This window comes from Zerene cesonia, chromosome 13, assembly GCF_012273895.1.
Source record: "Zerene cesonia ecotype Mississippi chromosome 13, Zerene_cesonia_1.1, whole genome shotgun sequence".
NCBI lineage: Eukaryota > Metazoa > Arthropoda > Insecta > Lepidoptera > Pieridae > Zerene > Zerene cesonia.
Window position 1 is genome coordinate 8,013,590 of NC_052114.1, and position 18,711 is coordinate 8,032,300.

Here is an 18,711-nt window from a genome sequence, read left to right on the forward strand (position 1 = left end):
AGTATTCTGAAAAACAAACGGAAAAATAATGAAAAGGGTACCCAGAACACAGTAAAATTTATCAATGATGCCATTTCTCCGTTGTCCTATAAATATGAAACAAAAGACACAAAAACAGAGCAAACTGACTCTCCTAAAAAGTGTAAAGGCTACAATATATGTAAATGTAAACTCGGTAAACATAATAAAACATATAACTTGAAAAATGTTTCTAATATTACTGAAATAAGTAATGATAACGCAATAAGTAAAAACAACAGTAACAATCGTTTTAATTTATTTTCAACGAGGAGACGTACTTATCAAGTAAATCCAAAGAAAATATCACTAATTAGCCTGTATAGAAAACGTAATAATCATACACAAGAACGTACGGATCAAGACAAAGATGAGAATAAAATTAATATGAAAAACAAGAGTACCGCAAAAACGAGGGAACCAAAAATTGTAAACAATGCCGCAACGCAAAATAATGGACAAGACAAGTTCAAAATTAGTAAAGCGAAAAAGACGAACAATAAAAGTAACCAATCTCGGAAAGTGAAATTTAACTTTGAATCAACAGACAACTCAAATTATCCTGACCTTTTAACGGATAAAAATAAAGTAAATAACGAAACAGAGAAAAGAAAACGAAGGCACGCTTTTAAAAAATCAATCCCAGTTCATACTGAAGAAATTTCTAAAGAAGATAAACGTAAAAATAAAAGAGAAATGCATGTCTCGCCAGACATGAAACATTTTTTTTCGAGAATTGGTGGTGGGGATCACATTGTGAAAGTAAAGAAAAAATGCAGTAACGTTATATTGGGACTTCTAAATAAAAAAAAAAATTACATAGAGAAACAGCTGCCACCGGCACCACTATTTGCAATAAAAGTAGATTCTTCCGATTTCAAAGTTTTAAACTCGGCTGAAATAAAAAGAAAAGTTAAAGCTATGGGAAATGTTGCGAAGAATGAGACGTGCGTGTGTCCATCACGACTTAAAAAAGCGAAACAATATGGTATAGGCGATACATGTGAAACTGGAATTTGTGAATTAGCTGGAAGAGATAAATTTAACCGTTTCAATTGTAAATGTGCTAAAAAATCAATTGTGGAATGCAGCGATACGACTTGTGATGAACCATTCCAAAATAATAAAAAAATCACGAAAAATGTAACAAATAATTACGTTTCACCTAAGAAAAATAAGCCTATGTTTCAAATGGTATTAGACAATAATCACATGAATATTTTGAACACGGGTGAAATAAAGGACGTAATAAAAACCGCTTCGTATACAGGCATTATATGTCCAACAGGGGTTTGCAAGGATTCAGCTAGAAATAAAGGAGCCGTTTTAAATTGTAAATGCGTAAATAAAAAAATTTCGCCTGCCCTACACGAATGTGATAAGCGTACATGTAAGCCAAAAAGATCGCTGTTTTATATTATTTGCTCAAGAATTTTCAGCGGCTCTGATGACTGGAATACTGCCCGCCGTTCTTATAATCCAAATAGGAGACGAGCTTTACAATTAGGTCCTAATATCAATCAATGTAAGTAAGATAGTCTATACTTCTGTACACTTCGTGACGAAATGAAACTACATCAAGCAAAACCAATAAATGCCACTGATAGGCTACTTTTTTATCTCATGTTAGCGGGAAACTTTTGTTTGAAATGTTGATATTTCGTAAATTCGATTATTACCTTACTTTGATTTTCACAAAAAATTGACACATAATCTTGTTCCTTAATTTGAAAAAAATTGAAAAACATCACTCTAAACGCGTTGCGTAGAAAGTTCTTGCACAAAAATCGTCCAGTCCGCACAATGTGTATTCTGATTAAATGTGTTAAATTTTGTGTTTAAATTTTGTTTTAAATAGTATGATGTCACATACTTGTCTTGCCCATTTCCTAAAAAACGTGTTAAAAAGTGATGACGATCGAATCTTTAAAGTAATTTTATCCATCTAAATAACAATACTTATAAACTGGCGAATATTGAAAAACCTATGAAAGGTTGTATATCAATATTTGCCTTTAAAATAATACATACATTAACGCAAAAAAACTGAAACGATTTGAATTAGTAAAAGCTGAAGAAATATAAGTAATTTTGTTACAGATGGTGGGGTAGGAAGGAATTTAGAATACAATACCAATGTTGAATGTATGTGCAATTGTGAATGTGACAAAAAATCTGTGAAGAAAAACAAGAAAAAGAATGTCAAACGAAATCCATTCGCAAAAAAGCAACCAGTCGTTAAACCTTCTAGCATTTTTAAAAAAGAAAACATGTCAAAAAAGTTTCAGCAACAACAAAAAAAGTTTTCGAAACTTAAAAAGAAAAGAGCAAAAGAGCAAAGAAAGAAAGAAAAACAGGAGCAAAGAAAAAAAGTAAAATTGCAAAAAGAAATTGAAAAGCTAGCTGTGAAGGAAGCTAATGAGACAAATTTTTTAGCTAACCTTGTCAATGGTATGCTAAATTTAACCATACAAACTGTAAAGCGATTGTTTACAGTAATAGTATCAATCATATTCGATCCAATAAACAGCTATTTATATACAAAAGACAAAGTAACTAATCCGCTTGATTCAGCGAAATCCTTCAAACGTTGGATTGTGGACACTTGGAAGTCAAAAGATTCTAAATTTTACAAAACAATAACTGATTCAAATGCGATAAACGTACTTGCCGACCACTTAGAGGATTCTACAGTCTTCCAAACATTTACCAATAAAGGTCGCACACAAGTCGAGAGGAAAATATACGAAAGAAAATCCAAAATACGAAAGAAGAGAATGCGACGGCGTCATGATGCTGCACTCTATGGGTGTCGACATATGCTCCTTACCACATTAAGGAAGCACCCTTGTTTGTGGGTGTATCATATATGCCCTAATTTTTATCCGCAATGTTTAAGTCTTTTAACGGTTTGTACTAACTTTTTTCACCTTTTGTTGTATTTAGGAGCCTTGTTTTGTTGGACTCCGTGTATTATGATGATGGAATTAGTTCGTGCGTTCTTGTGTTGCGTTGTTTGTACACATTGATTCTATAGTAAGTAAAATTGTGTTTTATAAAATAAAAACATTTCTTTTTTCAATTTGTGTTCATTTTACATAAGAATTGTTGTACTACTACTACCTTGGGAAACGAATTCAGATGACTTATCATTTTTGTGAAGGTGTCTAAGTCCCTGTATCCAAATTATTCTGCACGAAAAAAAAAACATTTCATAAATTTAATAATTGCAAGCTTAATTTTTATACCCCATAGTCACACGAGACTATCTTATGCTATTTAAAAAGTTTGTGTTAAATTTTACTATTGACATAATATTTTACTATTACGTATATTTTGACTTGAAAAGCAAAGCTAACTAACAGTTTACAGTAATTAATGCATTCACTCTTTTACTACAAAAATACTATCCTACTGTTATAAATGAGAAGTTTGTGAGGATGGATATGTGTGTGTGAGTTTGTTTCTCTTTCATGCAAAAACTACTAAATCTATTGCAAAGAAATTGATACGTAGATAGCTGGACAACTGGAATAATACATAAGCACCTTTTTATCCCGATATTCCTACGGGATACAGACTTACGCGGGGCGCAGCTAGTTTAAAATATAACAAAAAAAGACCGAACACAAATGTTCTGTTTTTTTTTTCAGTTTAATTGCAACAATAACAACAAAAAACCATTCTACACATTTCAAACATTAATATTAATGGACACCACGCAATGCACGATATAACAACAAGAAATAATTGCAAATTTTGTTTACAAACTCTAAGAAAGCTCAAACATTCAGGGTAGATACCTGGACAATATTTATATATTAATTTACAACGTCCGTGCCGCACTGTTCTCATATACATTTTCTCGCATTTGTAATCCATCATAGGTTCCCTATATTTCTTTTGCTTACATCTCGAGATTCTACCCCTGCGTCTTTTGGAATGGAATAGTTTGAAAACATTTCTAAGTAAACAAAAGAAACAGTTGCACTTTCGTTTCCTTTTACAATGAAAACAAAGTGGCTTATTCCGAGACTTTCTACATTTAGTTGACTTGTAATTAGGAAAAAAAACTTTACAAGGATTGGGCGATCCACAAGATGGAGGAACGTGATCTCCACAACTGGCAGTACACGGATATAAAGCCCAGTTGATAATACTTCGGGATGGAGACGATGCGGTCATACATGTGCAAGGAGCCGTCAAGCATTCGTTAATCGCTGGTTTTTGTATTCCTTTTTCTCTTTTCTCAGTGCATTTATTACATTGCCGTTTATGTTGACTAATTTTTGTATGTTTACATACTCTTAGACGGCTGGGCCTTTCTTGTTTATAACAAAAGTAGGGATTGTCGCAGATGACTGGGTATATAAGGGGCTGATTACGTTTTATTTTGGAAAAAAAACTTCGCTTTTTTAATTTGCTTTTTCCAGTGTACAGTATGAGTGGACCAGCGCATTTACAAGGCTTCGACTTAGATGATTTAAAATTAAATATGGAACATTTACGAGTCTGCTTCTTACTCTTGTATTTTCGGTCAGAAATATATGGATAAATTGGATCGATTGGTTTAGGTACGTAACAGAAACAATTACCAATTGACTTTGATTTAAATAAATCTTTCGTACACGTGCATATTTGAGGTCTTTTTAAAATTTTATTATATTGAGTTCCTACAGTACATAAACGCGGCTCCGATATCATGCGACACATTGATTTTTTTGATCTAGTTTTTTTGCTTTGTTTTTCTGTTACTTGGCACGTCTTCTGTTTTAGCAAAATACACTGAGTTGCAACAGCTTTTATTTTTTGCCTCTGTGAATATTTAAGAGATTTTTTTGTACTGACCAATTCTTTTGAGTCCTTTTGAATACTCGTATTTGTGAACAAATTACACTGTGTTCCAATACACACGGTTGTAGTTATTTTAGATTTTGTAGAGTATGAATTACATTGCGTCTTTTTACTGTAAGAGTCTTTTATAATTGAGGTATGTGATGCGTTTTTCATTTTTGGTTGTTTGCTTAACCGTTTGTGGCATTTACAGAACAATTTTTTTACCTGTCCATAAACAGTACTTTTTTTTATATTGGACGAAGTTTCTTCGTATTTATCCTTTTGTAATTTGGTTTTCGTAATTGTTTGTACTCTATCTCCACATCCTATCTCAATGATTTTTGGTGTGGTTATATATCTCTTTTTAATGCTTATACCTTGCGAACACTTTGCATTATTTCGTCGTTTTGTATCCTGCACAGGAATGTCGTGATTGTCTTTTTTATTATTATCTTTGCATGTCGTGTTATATTTTTTTGTGCATGTTTCACTATTGCTTTTTTTCAAACTTGCTTGTATACCAGCTGCTTTTTTACATCCATGAAAATCACAAGAACTTGAATGTTTTTTATGAACAAGTATTCGATTTTTATTGCATACCTGTGTGCATTTTTCTTGCATATCCTTTTTCGTACTATCTTTTAGAGACTGTTTTGGTTTTAGTATTAACGCCCTATTACTTTTAGTTATTTTGACTTTGAAATCCTTTGCAGTTTTGTTGTCTTTACAGGACGTTGAACAGTGTAATTTGTGAAATTTATCGTTAGATTTACACCGAGAAGCGGACGACATTGTCTTGTCTAAATACGATTGTGAAACACCGGGAAACTGTAATAAAGGAAATTTAAAGCATTCATCTTTATTCTTCTTACATATTGGTTTAACTGGCTGATCACAGTATTTGTTATCTTTTTTATCACATTTATCACAATTTTGTTTTGGTAAATTTTCACAGTTAAAATGCATATTCCAAAAAGTTTGTGAAAATGGCCTGTATTGAGGTTTGCAAGAAGTAAGAACTTTTATATTCTCAATTGATATTGTTGTGTTTTGCAGAGGAAATTGGGTCAAAACGGGATTGCTTTTGACTTTGCAATCAGTAATGGTTGAAATAAGTCCAGACTTAATTTTTTTCCATATACTTATTTTTTCACCAGTTATACATATATCCTTGTAAATGTACGCTTTATATTTACCTTCTTCAGGAGCAGAATCGTAATTTAATGATTTTCGAGCTAATCTGCCGCTTATTTTTGACTTAATTGATGTGTTCGTTTTCCCGCTTTCTTGTTGAACTAGTGGTACATCCTTTGTTTCCTCAGTAGTGCATAAATCTCTATTAATTCCATTACTATTCACTGGAGCATCCATTAACAGGCAAATGTTTCTCTCCTTCCTAAAATTACTTGCATCATTATTTTTGATTAGAGGATTATTTGTGGGTATTTTAGTTTTGTATTTCATTTTGCTGCATTTCCTTTGTGATCGATATGGTTTGGGACTTTTCATTATTTTATTTTTTTTGAATCTATCTTTAGAAATAAAATGAAAATGATATAGCAACAATTTACTAACCGAAAGTCAATGAGTAGTCTCACTCACTTTTGATTTCTTTTCATTATAAAACCCAAATACAATCAGTACTAATATATGAATGTTATCACGTTCGTAAAAATAATTTTAAAACAGCAATAATTATTGTTCTTCATTTATGAGCTAAACCAGATTCTGACTGATAATAATTTGTTGATTCAACAACATAACACTATTATAATATATTCTAAAATATAAATAAACATTAAAATAGACTCATATTAAATAACCTAACCTAAATACGCTAGGTTTAAAGCATGACAGTTAAAGACAATTACAACAATCTTTGACTTTTGTGACATGTTTGTCACTGAAAAATATGAAAGACACAAATATAAATAGTACCTATGATTAATAAGTCTTTTAAATCGAAGAAGTCGGGAAATTAAGCTTGTTATATTGGTATTATCTATTTTTATGTCTATGATTATATTTTATTTACGAAAACCAATTTCAGTGTTTGATTTCATATATTGCTGAAACACTCTAATTCGAATAAGTACTTATGACACCTATATATGATTGAATTCTATGAGCAAAGAACCATCGTTTTAAGATCGACCATCGTCGTAAAACTTGAATATGTTATCTTGGCCGTTTTTGGTCTCACCAACGAAATATATAACCTATTTCATATTCTGAACGTCGTCTAACAAACGCGCTTAAAGAACTTGAGTACCCTAAGAGTTAAGTAAGGAGTATCAGTTGAAACAAAATCGATTGCGTTTTAAGTTGATTTAATCAAAAAGAAAGTGCATATCAGCCATAATAATTAATTTTCTTACGACGTTGTTCCATTAAAATAGAGTTCGTTTTTTAAACCTTTTTCTAGAATTTTATTCCTTTTAAGTTTATCGATAAGAGCATACTTATGAAACTCTTTCATATTTAAGGAGTAATTGAAATCTGTATTATTCAAAGACACTGTCGAAGTTGCTTGCGAATGATTATTTAATCTTGTTTGTATTTCTTTGAAATTAGTCTGATTTTTAACATCTACATTTTTTAAATTCATGCTTCTAAGATCATTTACCACCTCCTGTATTGAATCACTTGTCGTATCATAGAAATAATCTTCATCTTCGGATTGTATTTCTCTATATTTATCTAAATATCTCTTTATTTTTGTTTCGGATATAATCAAATGTCTTTTATCAATTTCTTTAACAAAATCAGTAATATTTTTAGTAGGTTTTTTATCAATGAAATTGCAGGCATCTTGCTTTATTTTACTGAACATTTTACAAGGTTTTAAACCCAAGTCTATGAAGAACCTCTCTATCCAGTGCGTGTAGTAGAAAATGATTGTTATAATGATAATACATACAATAATAGCCGCATTATAAACGCAATATGAACCCATTTTCGGAGTGCAGCCTGAAGAACAGGTTCCAGATTTAATACATTGTTTAACGAAGCAGAATGCGCAGCACATAGGTAAAAGGGAACAAAACTGCAGTATCATGGATATGTAACTATGAACTGTATGAATTAGGAGGCGTATTAAATCTTCAATCGCAAACAGGGTTGCGATAAATACTCTGGATATCATTTGCAGAGCACAAATTATGGGAACGTAGATCGTGTAGCACATTATAGTTTTCCTTTAGTTTAGATCATAAATAGGAAATATTGTGTTTTTTTAGTTTAATTTTTATGTTTTTCATTTTTTTTTACACTTTAAAATTTTTATATATTGAAAATATTAAGTTTTATATTAAATTTACATTTTAGTTTGACGTTATATTGACATTGTATATTTTAAGGATGTCTAATACTTTATTTTTAATTACGTATTGTACGATATGGATTCAGCGTTTTTGAAAACATGCCTTATAAAATTATATGGAGCCTAAAAATGTTAGTAGGTAAATTATTAATAATAGAATAAATATTTTTTAAAATATTTATAGCAAGTGTTCCTTTTCCTTACCTTTGTCAGTCCTATCCTTTATTGGTCTGGTCAGTCCTTTCTTAATCCCTTTCCAATTTAAAGCCGGCAATTAATTTGTAGAGGCGTGAGGTTTGCAGTCGATTTTACGCCTATCCAAATGTTCATGGGCGGCGAAAACGCGACCCACCAGCTCCATTACCCACGATAACATAAAAAAATGTGGGTCTCTAACAGATGAGCCTTCAATTTCAGATTTGTGTCATAATGTCATGTATTTGACCAGATGGAATCCAACCGTATATCTATAGGTATTTAATAGACCATCTTAGGAGGTATTCTATGTGCGGATAAAATGCCTACTTTTTTATAATTTTATGTATTTTGAAAACAATAACAAAAATAGACATTTACTAATTTTATTTAACACAATCATATATTACGTAGCCATGAAAAACAACAGTCATATTAAGTTAGATAATATTGTAGTCCAATTCTTGTTGCTATTGGGATTTTCAGTTTGCCCTAATTGTTTCGGGAAAAAGAAATTATTCCGTAACACAGTGTTCCTTTCATCTGTGGGTTCAGATACGGGTTCCGCATCAGCTTCTAAAAGATATTCCTGAGTTGGGTTATCATTTGACGTATCAGCTGTTGATAGGGCCTCATAATATAGGAAGGTTGGTTCAGAATACGTTGTCGTATCAGTTTCATCTGTATAATCGCTTTCGTTTCGCGAACACTCCGTTATATCTCCAGGAGTGGGTACGAATCTTAATTGGGTGCTCCGGGTTTTAATGTAGCCTAAACTGTAGAATATTTTGTCTAAAACGCCCGTCGCTCTGAAGATGAAGAAAAGTATGATAATCGCGATAGCGGACATGATGCAGTCGCAAGCACCTCCTCTGTTGACTGGGCAGGGTCCACCGCCGCCGCACATAAAACATTTCAATCGTGCCGTAAGCAAGAACACTGCGCATATCGGTATCAAGGATATCATTTGGAGAAGGAACGATATGAAGTTGTACAGGGTCTGTAGTATCATTCGAATCAGATTCTCCAACATGAGAATGACGGTCATAAAGACACGTACAAGCATTTGGATACCGCATATTACGGTTTGTAAGACCGCGTGCACCGTTCGACACATCTTGAAATTGCTGAAAATAGATCATTTTATTTATTTTGAATGTATGTTAATGAAAGAATTAAATCAAATGTGTCTATTATTTAGCGACAGGTGACGGAATGAATTGATCTTTGGTAATAGATAATTTGTTGAGATGTTTTTTACAACATAGCCTCATGTTTGAAACTCACATTTTATGTTACAATAAAGGGACAGCCATCCACATTATGAAATTAATAAACGTAATTTAAGCAAATTAGTTAAGTTTTGATATGATGTTTAAAAATTATTTTTAGACACAAAATACGGAGCAGTACGTACTTACTTTTATTTATTTTATCCGGGTTAATTTATTTAAACATAATAATGGGAACATACAATAACATTTTTGGATGCAATTGAAAAAATCATCAAAAATAGCACAATGACACTACTGCTATCAAAACATAATTTATCGTATCAAATTTTATCCAAAGAGTAAAGTTATCTATGAGCAATAAATAATAAACTATAAATGTTGTACTATTACTGATGTACTGACTAAGTAGGATTTTCGTTGTGAAGTACCTAATAGGAGATAGATATAAAGGTCTGTGAAAGAAATGCAATAGTTCAGATCTATAAGCCCCCTCGTGAGAAAAAATAGATTTTTCTACTACAATTTTTTTTATCATTTATTAATGTGCAACTGCACATTAATGTAACAAATTTGACATACAAATATAACAAAACAGGGTAAATAATTAAACTTCGAAAATTTATAGAAACTAATTATGATATTATTCAAGACTACGGTGTAGGTACCAAAAGCTATTTGCTTATAAAATAAGTTGTGCCTTACGTCTCTGGGATCTCTGCGACTCTATTTCTGCCAATAAATGTGCGATTTTTACATTAGTTTTTGCTTTTAGAGTTTCTGCGCAGATCAATTTATGTTCACAGCTCCGGTTTCACCAACAAAAAGAATATTGGTCGTAACGTTTTTTTTAGCAGCAGTAAGTATATTTTAGCAGATAGGCGATTTTCAAAATTTTCTTATAATTTTTATACATTCACTAAACTCTCAAGCAGCAGTCATTATCAAATAAAAAATAACCAATCTTATAAATCAATACAAATAAATAGACACAACACAAAATTTTAACCATTTATTAAAATAATCACGCAATTATAATTTAATAAATCTATGAATATTTTATATAATAACATATAATATATAAACAGTGCAAACGCTTGTTTAAACCCATTTTCTTTATTGAATTGAGACAAAAAATTATACCAAATATGCACCTTCAAATTGCGTACGAGTCTAAACAAGCCATAATATGTCTCTCTTTTACATGAAACGTGTTAGGGATATTTAAAGTGAGAGAGAAGGACGGATATATGTCAGCGCTTACAGCTTGTAAGCTTGACGCATCATCAGGTCGAAATAGCAATCGTTGTCGATGGAAACACTGATGCCGCTGTAATAGTTCATAAATTCCTCGAGGGTCACCTGAAATATTAATTTGGTTTGTCAAATGTTACTGTAATAGTAAAAAGTGACCTTTCGTATTTCTGAATTGCAAAAAAGAAATATATCTGACTACTTAGAATTTCTAAAGACGATATTTTCTTTATTGTGAGCATAACTTAACGTTATTTTTTCTAAAGAAAGAGAAATCTAATCTGGTACCTCTATCGATATAGCTATTTATTTTAAATTATTCCAACTCTTTTTTTATTCTGTTTTACTATTTTTTTTTTTTCAATTTTCAATTGTTCTTAATATTTTCTCTTTACTTTATATTAGTCTCGCTAAAACTCGAGAATGGGTTAGGGAAAGTTTGATTTTTATAATCATGGTTTTGGTGCATTTTGAATAGTCCAGGTTTAAAAGGTACATATATGTAAATAAGCCGTTGGCGGGAAGCTAGTGTGCTATATTTATTAATCAATGTTCCTAAAAAGTAAGGTTCTCAAAACGACAGTTTGTTTTTTTGGTTTTATTATTAGACATATATTCTACTATATTCTTTATCGGTGCTATTTCAACCGATATACATTACTATCATTGCGTTTGAAAGAAAATTGTCGTCATTTGGTCTCATTTTAGCATCTGGAGGAAAATAATAATTTTTCTAAAAAATAATGACTTAAATAGTGTGTAACCTTTCCATCGACGGAGCCCTCCGTTTCGAAATTAGCGAGGAACTTATTCAGCACCTGGTCTGCGGTCTCCTCGCCACTCATGTACCTATAAATATAAAAAATCATTATTACCCATAACTGAATACATGTTATATAATTTTATAAACATTAACGATTTCAGAGAATATGGGGGTGGATAAAAAAAAAATATCTTGAAATTGAATTCGAATCATCTTTCAATTATTAGCAATTATTTATTGCACGTGTGATAAAAAAATCTATGTAGAGCATTAAAGTTAATGAAGCCGTTCAATTTAAAGCGGAAAAAAAGCGAGCACTTCAAGGCCCCTCTATTGTTATGGATATCCGAAAAAAAAATCATCAAAATAGCTTCAGCCATTTATGCATAAAACCCCAACATACAAACACATTTTTCAACACAATATTCGATCGAACGCACCTCGGATTCGACTTAACAGCATACACGTTACGTATATCTTCAATAGTAATCACTCCATCGCCGGTTTTATCGAGTTTCTTGAACGCTTGCTCCACTATGGCGCGACGCGATTCCGACATTGGAGGCTGAGAAACATAAAAGCTGGTGTAATATATACTTAGAGAGTTCTTTTTTTTTAGGCTTAAGTCATTTATAGATATATTTTCTTGATTATGAATCCTCGCAAGAAAAAGATGATTCATTCAACAGGTAAATTGTAAGATTATGATATCTATGTATTGCAATTGTCACGCTACTGTATTGTCACATCCAAATAAAATTAAAAAAAAACTAAAAGTGTACATGGCTGAGTGTGTTTTACTTTAAATTCCAGCAAGGGAATACGGTAAGTTTCAGCAGAATTTAAAAACAAATTCTTCTTCTCTTTGTTAATCCCAACAGAGGGATTTCGCCAATGTCCAGTGTGAGGTGGTCTCCCATCTGACTCTCGTCAGAACTCAAATTATAGATAATCCGACATTTATTATATTTAACTAATTTAGTGACATTTAACATTTGGAACTGGGTGGAAAAATACAAAAACGAAATAATACAAGTCTATCTATCTATCTATTGTCACGACGACTTATCACTTTTGGATTTAAATATGGCGCTGCAATAATACAAACCCGAATGTGGACAAGGAACTCATCGAGGCTGATGGAACCGCTCTTATCCGTATCAAATCGGTTGAACAAATCTTCTGCATCCTGTAGTACAATGCAAAGAAGTTTATAAACAAAATCGTTAAATACATTTAAGCAATAATTATTTTCATTAAAAGAATTTGTAAACGAAAAATATTTAAAGAGTAGAAATAATTGATCATGACGCGGGATTCGGATCCGCGTCTTGTGGATCTTGGGTGGCCAAAAGGTCAAGCTATGCCACGGTAGAGTTTGCACGGAAGATATTAAGTATACATACTGATTTGCTAAGTTCGAGGCCAGTTTCTTTGATGCCATTGATAAACTCTTCTTTGTTGAGTTGCTTGCTGCCATCATCGTCCATTCTACGGAATACTCTGAAAATTAAAGTTTTACGTTAGGAGAGTTTGGGACCTCTTTTTAAAAATTTGCGTAGTTACCCACAGCCTCCGAAAAAGGAGCCGTGGGTTTGATTGAAGAAGTTTTAAAAACAGTAAGTGCTCCCAAATGCTATATCACGATACGATCAGAAAACTCCATACGTACAGGTAAAAGACGACCCACTGCGTTTAATATCACGGTTGGTATTCCTTTATGAATCTTACATTTATTTAATATTGGTTATTACCTTCCAAGCCCCAAGATCCCGACGGCCCCGCGCGACAAGCATAGCAGTCGCAGCTTCTCCAGGGGGTCTGTAGCAGCTGCCAGCGCTCTGGTGCTCTTCTGAATCAATTCTTCGTCTTGACGGGTCGAAGCGGATTGCGGGCGGTGCATCGCTACTGCGAAATTAAGTGATGCGAGAATATATTATGAGGCAATTAATTCATTGTATAGGTAGACATACTGTGGGGATACACAGATAGTTCGTAGTATCGCAGAAATGCGGTGGGGATATATAATTGTTTTTCAAAAGTATAACTATTAACTCATCATCATCATCAGTCTATACATGTTCCTACTGCTGGGACACAGGCCTCCTATGAGGGTTTAGGCTATAATCCACCATGCTGGCGCACTTGGCCGTTGGTTGGCAGATGTCACATGTCGTTGAACTTTTGATTCTTGGACATGCCGGTTTCCTCACGATTCCTTCACCGTTTTAAGTTTTAACTATAAACTACTGTATAATATTACATTATCTGTGGTATAACTTATAATAATACGTTAAAAGAACTTTAAACTTGTTCGTCATAAATAATAGCTAATAAATAGCTTCAATAAAAAAAAAATCTGTTACGCATTGAGCGACTATTGATGGGGTCCGTCCGATACCGTCTTTTTAATATTAATAAAAAAACTGTACAAGCTTTTATTATAAATATTTTCAGTGATAGATATTGTTATCAAGAATATTTTTCTATAAATAAGAGGTATATAAAACGTGTAATGATGTTTGAGAAAAAAATAAAGCAACGGCAATAATTCTCATTATTTATAATTAATTAATTAATTTCAAATATTATCAAACATAAGACCAATATAAACATACAAAAATAAACTGTAACAATATTAAATCTAAGCACATTATAAAATACACCAAATAACAAAATTCTTAGCATGTGTCCACAAGACACTTCACATTTTAAATTAACTAGCAACCCTAGTAAATACCTATAAAGTTAGAGCCAACATTATCTATTGGGGTTAAAAACCCGGCGATACCAATCGATATCGACCTTTTTAATAATGTAACTTATTGCCCTACATAGGCATTATGAAACAGGTATCTTTAAATCTGTATAAATAATTTATAAATGTGTATAAATAATTTATAAAAGTACAACTCGGTATTTTTATGAACTACTCAATATCACTACAATTTCTTTCGGATGACATACATTTTATCCGTTATAGCTGAAAATAATCCATGCAAAGTTCAAAGTTAACAAAAAATCTATTGACCTCTAAACCAAGACAATTCCCATTTATTTTTTACAAAGGCCTAAGATTCACAAATTGAAACATCGAAAAAAATCTATTGGAGCGTTTATTGCGTACATATCCATATTATGTTTATAACCGCGCCATTGGAATGTGATTTCAATAATTAAAACTTACTATTCGACGTCGTCTTGTATCTTGCACGATACATGATGATGAAGCAACTCAAAAACTAAACTAACAATTTAATGCAGAGGCATGGCACGCAAACAAAAACATTGAAAGTTCGTAAACGTCTTCATAGTTCAAGGGGTTTGTTACGACTGGCCTCACTATGTATTCCTATACATTTCGTGTATACACTAATAGTAATTAGATACGTATAGTTATACACGTAACTAGTGCTATGTTTCCCACAGGAATCAACTTATTAACGCCAATCCCATATTTCGTAATTCGAATGATGTTAGTAATTTTCCAATGTAATGGTAATTTACGGAGGCCAGACGAATGACAAATTGCTGTAACAACCTAATTAATTTTAATACCATTACAAAGTCACGATATTAAAAGTTAAGTATGACCACAATATCTATTTTAATAAGATTGGTTAAATCTGATTTTTTCACATGTTTTTAGGACTAGTAAAATATTTCAGGAAACCTAATGAGATTTCCCAACGTGAATAGATTCGTTTATTTCAAAGTCATATAGACAGAAAGTGTTTCTGTACACATTTCAATTAATTACATATTATTTTCTAAAATCTTTCTTCACTTCATAGGAAGCTAGCTCTATTCTTGAACTTTTCTTGGTAATTTAAGAGGTTTTTTCAGCTCTTCCTCTGAATTTTTTTAGCAAATACATGAAAATCAAATTAGACTCTCTGTTTGTTACAAAACCGAAGCCTTGAATCGAAAGTTCTGAACAAAATATCTAAATTCTTTAATTAATAATATGAATCGTCTTTAATGAGAATCGTGACAAACGTTTTCACCAAATAAGGCAGGTCAAGTTTTCCCTTTGTTAGCTCGGTTCAGGGACACATGAAGCTAAGCTACGGTGAATATCCTTCAGCGAATACATTACTTTGCCCAAAAACGAATTCTGGCTACAGATCTTATCGGAAATAATACGTTTTAGTCACTATTATGTTGGGGGAAATTGGTGTTTAGGTACTTTAAACATGCAGTATGTCGTACTGTGAAGAATGTGTTACATATTATATTAATACTGACTAGCTTGTCAGGGTTAACCGGAGTTACAATCAAAAGAAAAAAAAAGATTATGTACCTCTCAGGCTGTGATCAAATGAGCAAGATTTTAATTCTTGGTTTTAATTCTGGGCAATACCCGTAAGGATGTTTATTAACTTCTATTTAATTTAGTTAGCATTACGTCTATTTAAAGGTAGGGTTAGAGTAAAGGTAATATTAGTACGCTGGTAACAGTTATTTTTTTTTTGTTTTTATGGCATAGCGCGTACTGAGCTGGTGGTTCGTCTGGTGGTAACCGATTACCACCGCCCAGAAATATCGGCAGAGTTAGTGGTACTGCCTGCTTTAAAGGGGTAAGAGATAAGAAAAGGATTGACAACTGGAAAGAAGAAATAGAGTGGGAATGGTGAGGAAAAGGAAAATTGGCCGAAAATAATAGCAATTCGATGTATTGAACTCGAAACAGCTTTCGTTCATTTATAATAGAAAATATTGGTACCACACTAAGTACATAATGCTTATTAAATTCGGCATTGTAATAAATTGCGACTACAACGGTATAATTTAGGGTTTATATATATTTTTCACACCATTATCGGGCCCGTCAGGAGAAAGGGCTCAAACAGTGTCGTGTGTTGGTTGCGTGTTGAAATGTATTCCAAAATAAATAGCATGCAAACGATTTTATTACTCACTGGCAACACAATTAACAATCGACGGCTGGTTAGAGTAATGAATAGTGTTTGTTTTCAATTTTTACGTTTAAAATGTTACTCATAACCCACTCGAGTTTGTGTATAATATAGCTAAACATTAAAAAAAACACACCTATTTAATTTTTAGGTTTATAGCATTCAAATTTTTAAATTACAGAAAAAAGTTGCTACGGTTTGGCAAAATGACGCGGGTTCATATCCTGCCTCGTGAGCTACTCAAGAAAATATATAAATGCTAAACTTCATATATAAAACAAGTTCAGGAATTAGGCTATGAAACGAAAATACTCGAAAATACTTACCTACCTAACGCAAGGTAAGGATTAAGAAAACTGAATAATAAATATTTATTATCCTTTAAGTATACATAGAGGATCATATAAAAAATAAGTTTTAATTCACATATTAAATAAAAGCTTGGTAAATTAGCAGTTGTGAGTTTTGTACGATTTTAAAGGTTGCCAAATTTTACTTTAATTTCGGTCGTAGACCGTAGTCAACATTTTGTAATCTGTAGCTTATGTCAGTCTTTCTTTCGACACCTTTAATAATATTAAAACATCGTTTAAACTAGATCTTAGGTACTTACTGAGGACGTAAGTGTTGTTTACAAGATCATTATGTGTAACAAGGGAGGCGCGTCGTAATAATTACTTCTAGCCCACTTTATTGTAATTGTTTCATGTACACAGCTCATGTAGCACAGTTCTTATATCGATATTAAAAGTCATTTATAATAAAAAAGTATTTACTTAAAGACACTTGTCGCCTAGCACAACAAATATTCAATGCACAAAAAATAGCGCTTATATCAAACATCAAATAGTTAGTGAAGTCCCGTGTCCCCTAGTGGGGTATGGGGCAGATGATGTACATCCGTTTCACTGATCGATTTTCTAAACATCAAATAACAAAGCTTTATTTACAACAATCTCGATTGCCAAATAGGATTATGTTTAAATATCGTTTTAACGTATATGATATTAATATTTTGGCATACCTTATTTACCTATGTATGCATATAATCTAGATATATGATAATGCGTAAAGCCAGCCAGCTAGTTCAGGGTTCATGAAATTAGAATGTTATATCATGTTTATAAGAAAAATGTATATTTTCATTTAATTAGAAACTGTTTCATAGGTTTTGGGGTTCCAATCCCAGAAATGTTTTTGTATTTCTTATTTATTCACTTGTTACTTATAACAGCGAGCATTGAAAATAAATTAAAAGTGAAAATATATGAGTAAATGTATATCTGCGTATAAACACTTATTCTAATTGCGTTATAATATAGAAACGAATAAAAAGACGTGACGAAAAGACGTGAGAAAAGACGGTGAACACGTACAAAGTACAGGGGCAAGGCGTATTATTATTGTATCGATGTATTTTATTTATTTATGAGTGAGGAATCACGTAATTGACTAATTACGTACACTATGAAATTAGGCTTATCGGGGAAAATGTCTAGACTGTCATCTAGTCTAGAATTGTTATGCATATGGTATTAGACGAATATGACTCATATCACAGGCGTGTATTGTCTACTTACTTCGTGTTTTAATGTGAAACAAAGTAGGTTATGTCTACTTTTAGGTACGTTTGATAAAGTGTGATCTTTTAACTCGAATCATCATTATTTTTAATTCTTGAATTAGACACCTGGTTATTATTATCATACGATTTTTATTGTATAGTACTAGCTATTTTTGTCATTCATTTATTTTTATATCTCATAGCGGGCAACTGGGTGACCAACACCGGCCCATGAATATTTGCAGAGGCATTTGTAGAGGTTTTACAAATCTGTCCTTCGTTGTCATTACGAAACTGAAGATTCGCCAGCCCGGAACAAATAACTAACCCTTTTGTGCAATCATTTGTCGGTCTATTTATTGTAATTAATAATACACATTTTAAACATTGATAACGTCTGATATTTTGTAAATCTTGCATAGATCAAATTTTATTTACTTAAGATTTCATATTATTAATATAGGATTGAAAACCTTATCTATATGGCATTTATTAAAATTTTCCTGGTAAAATACATTATGCTATAATCGATAAGTTAACAATGGAAAAGTGGTGTATGCCCGCATAATTATTGCCTTATCGGAGGACAACGGTATTGTAAACGTTGA

General features: G+C 32.1%; 2 protein-coding genes across 6 annotated transcripts in view; both read right to left on the reverse strand.

Annotated features, from left to right (window-relative positions):
* Positions 1-8,801: 8,801 nt before the first annotated feature.
* Positions 8,802-9,488, reverse strand: LOC119831328. The gene has a single exon (XM_038354630.1). The coding sequence runs from the start codon at positions 9,486-9,488 to the stop codon at positions 8,802-8,804; it is 687 nt and encodes a 228-aa protein (XP_038210558.1).
* A 1,110-nt stretch (positions 9,489-10,598) lies between these two features.
* The window catches only part of LOC119831576 (calcyphosin-like protein), a 41,132-nt gene continuing 33,019 nt past the window's right edge, over positions 10,599-18,711 (reverse strand). For 4 of the 5 annotated variants that reach the window (XM_038354985.1, XM_038354987.1, XM_038354990.1 and 1 more), the window contains exons 3-8: positions 13,375-13,528; positions 13,027-13,123; positions 12,729-12,809; positions 12,061-12,185; positions 11,622-11,706; positions 10,599-10,965 (exon numbers count right to left, since the gene is read on the reverse strand). In XM_038354985.1, the coding sequence (XP_038210913.1) occupies positions 10,864-10,965; positions 11,622-11,706; positions 12,061-12,185; positions 12,729-12,809; positions 13,027-13,123; positions 13,375-13,528 (644 nt within the window). In that variant the 3' untranslated portion in view covers positions 10,599-10,863. Of the gene's footprint in view, positions 10,966-11,621; positions 11,707-12,060; positions 12,186-12,728; positions 12,810-13,026; positions 13,124-13,374; positions 13,529-14,807; positions 14,957-18,711 lie in introns of those variants that run through there. The other variant, XM_038354986.1, reaches the window with a different exon arrangement.

Excerpts from the sequence above, each read along its gene's own strand:
- LOC119831328 (XM_038354630.1), bottom strand. The coding sequence starts at position 9,488 with ATGTGTCGAACGGTGCACGCGGTCTTACAAACCGTAATATGCGGTATC.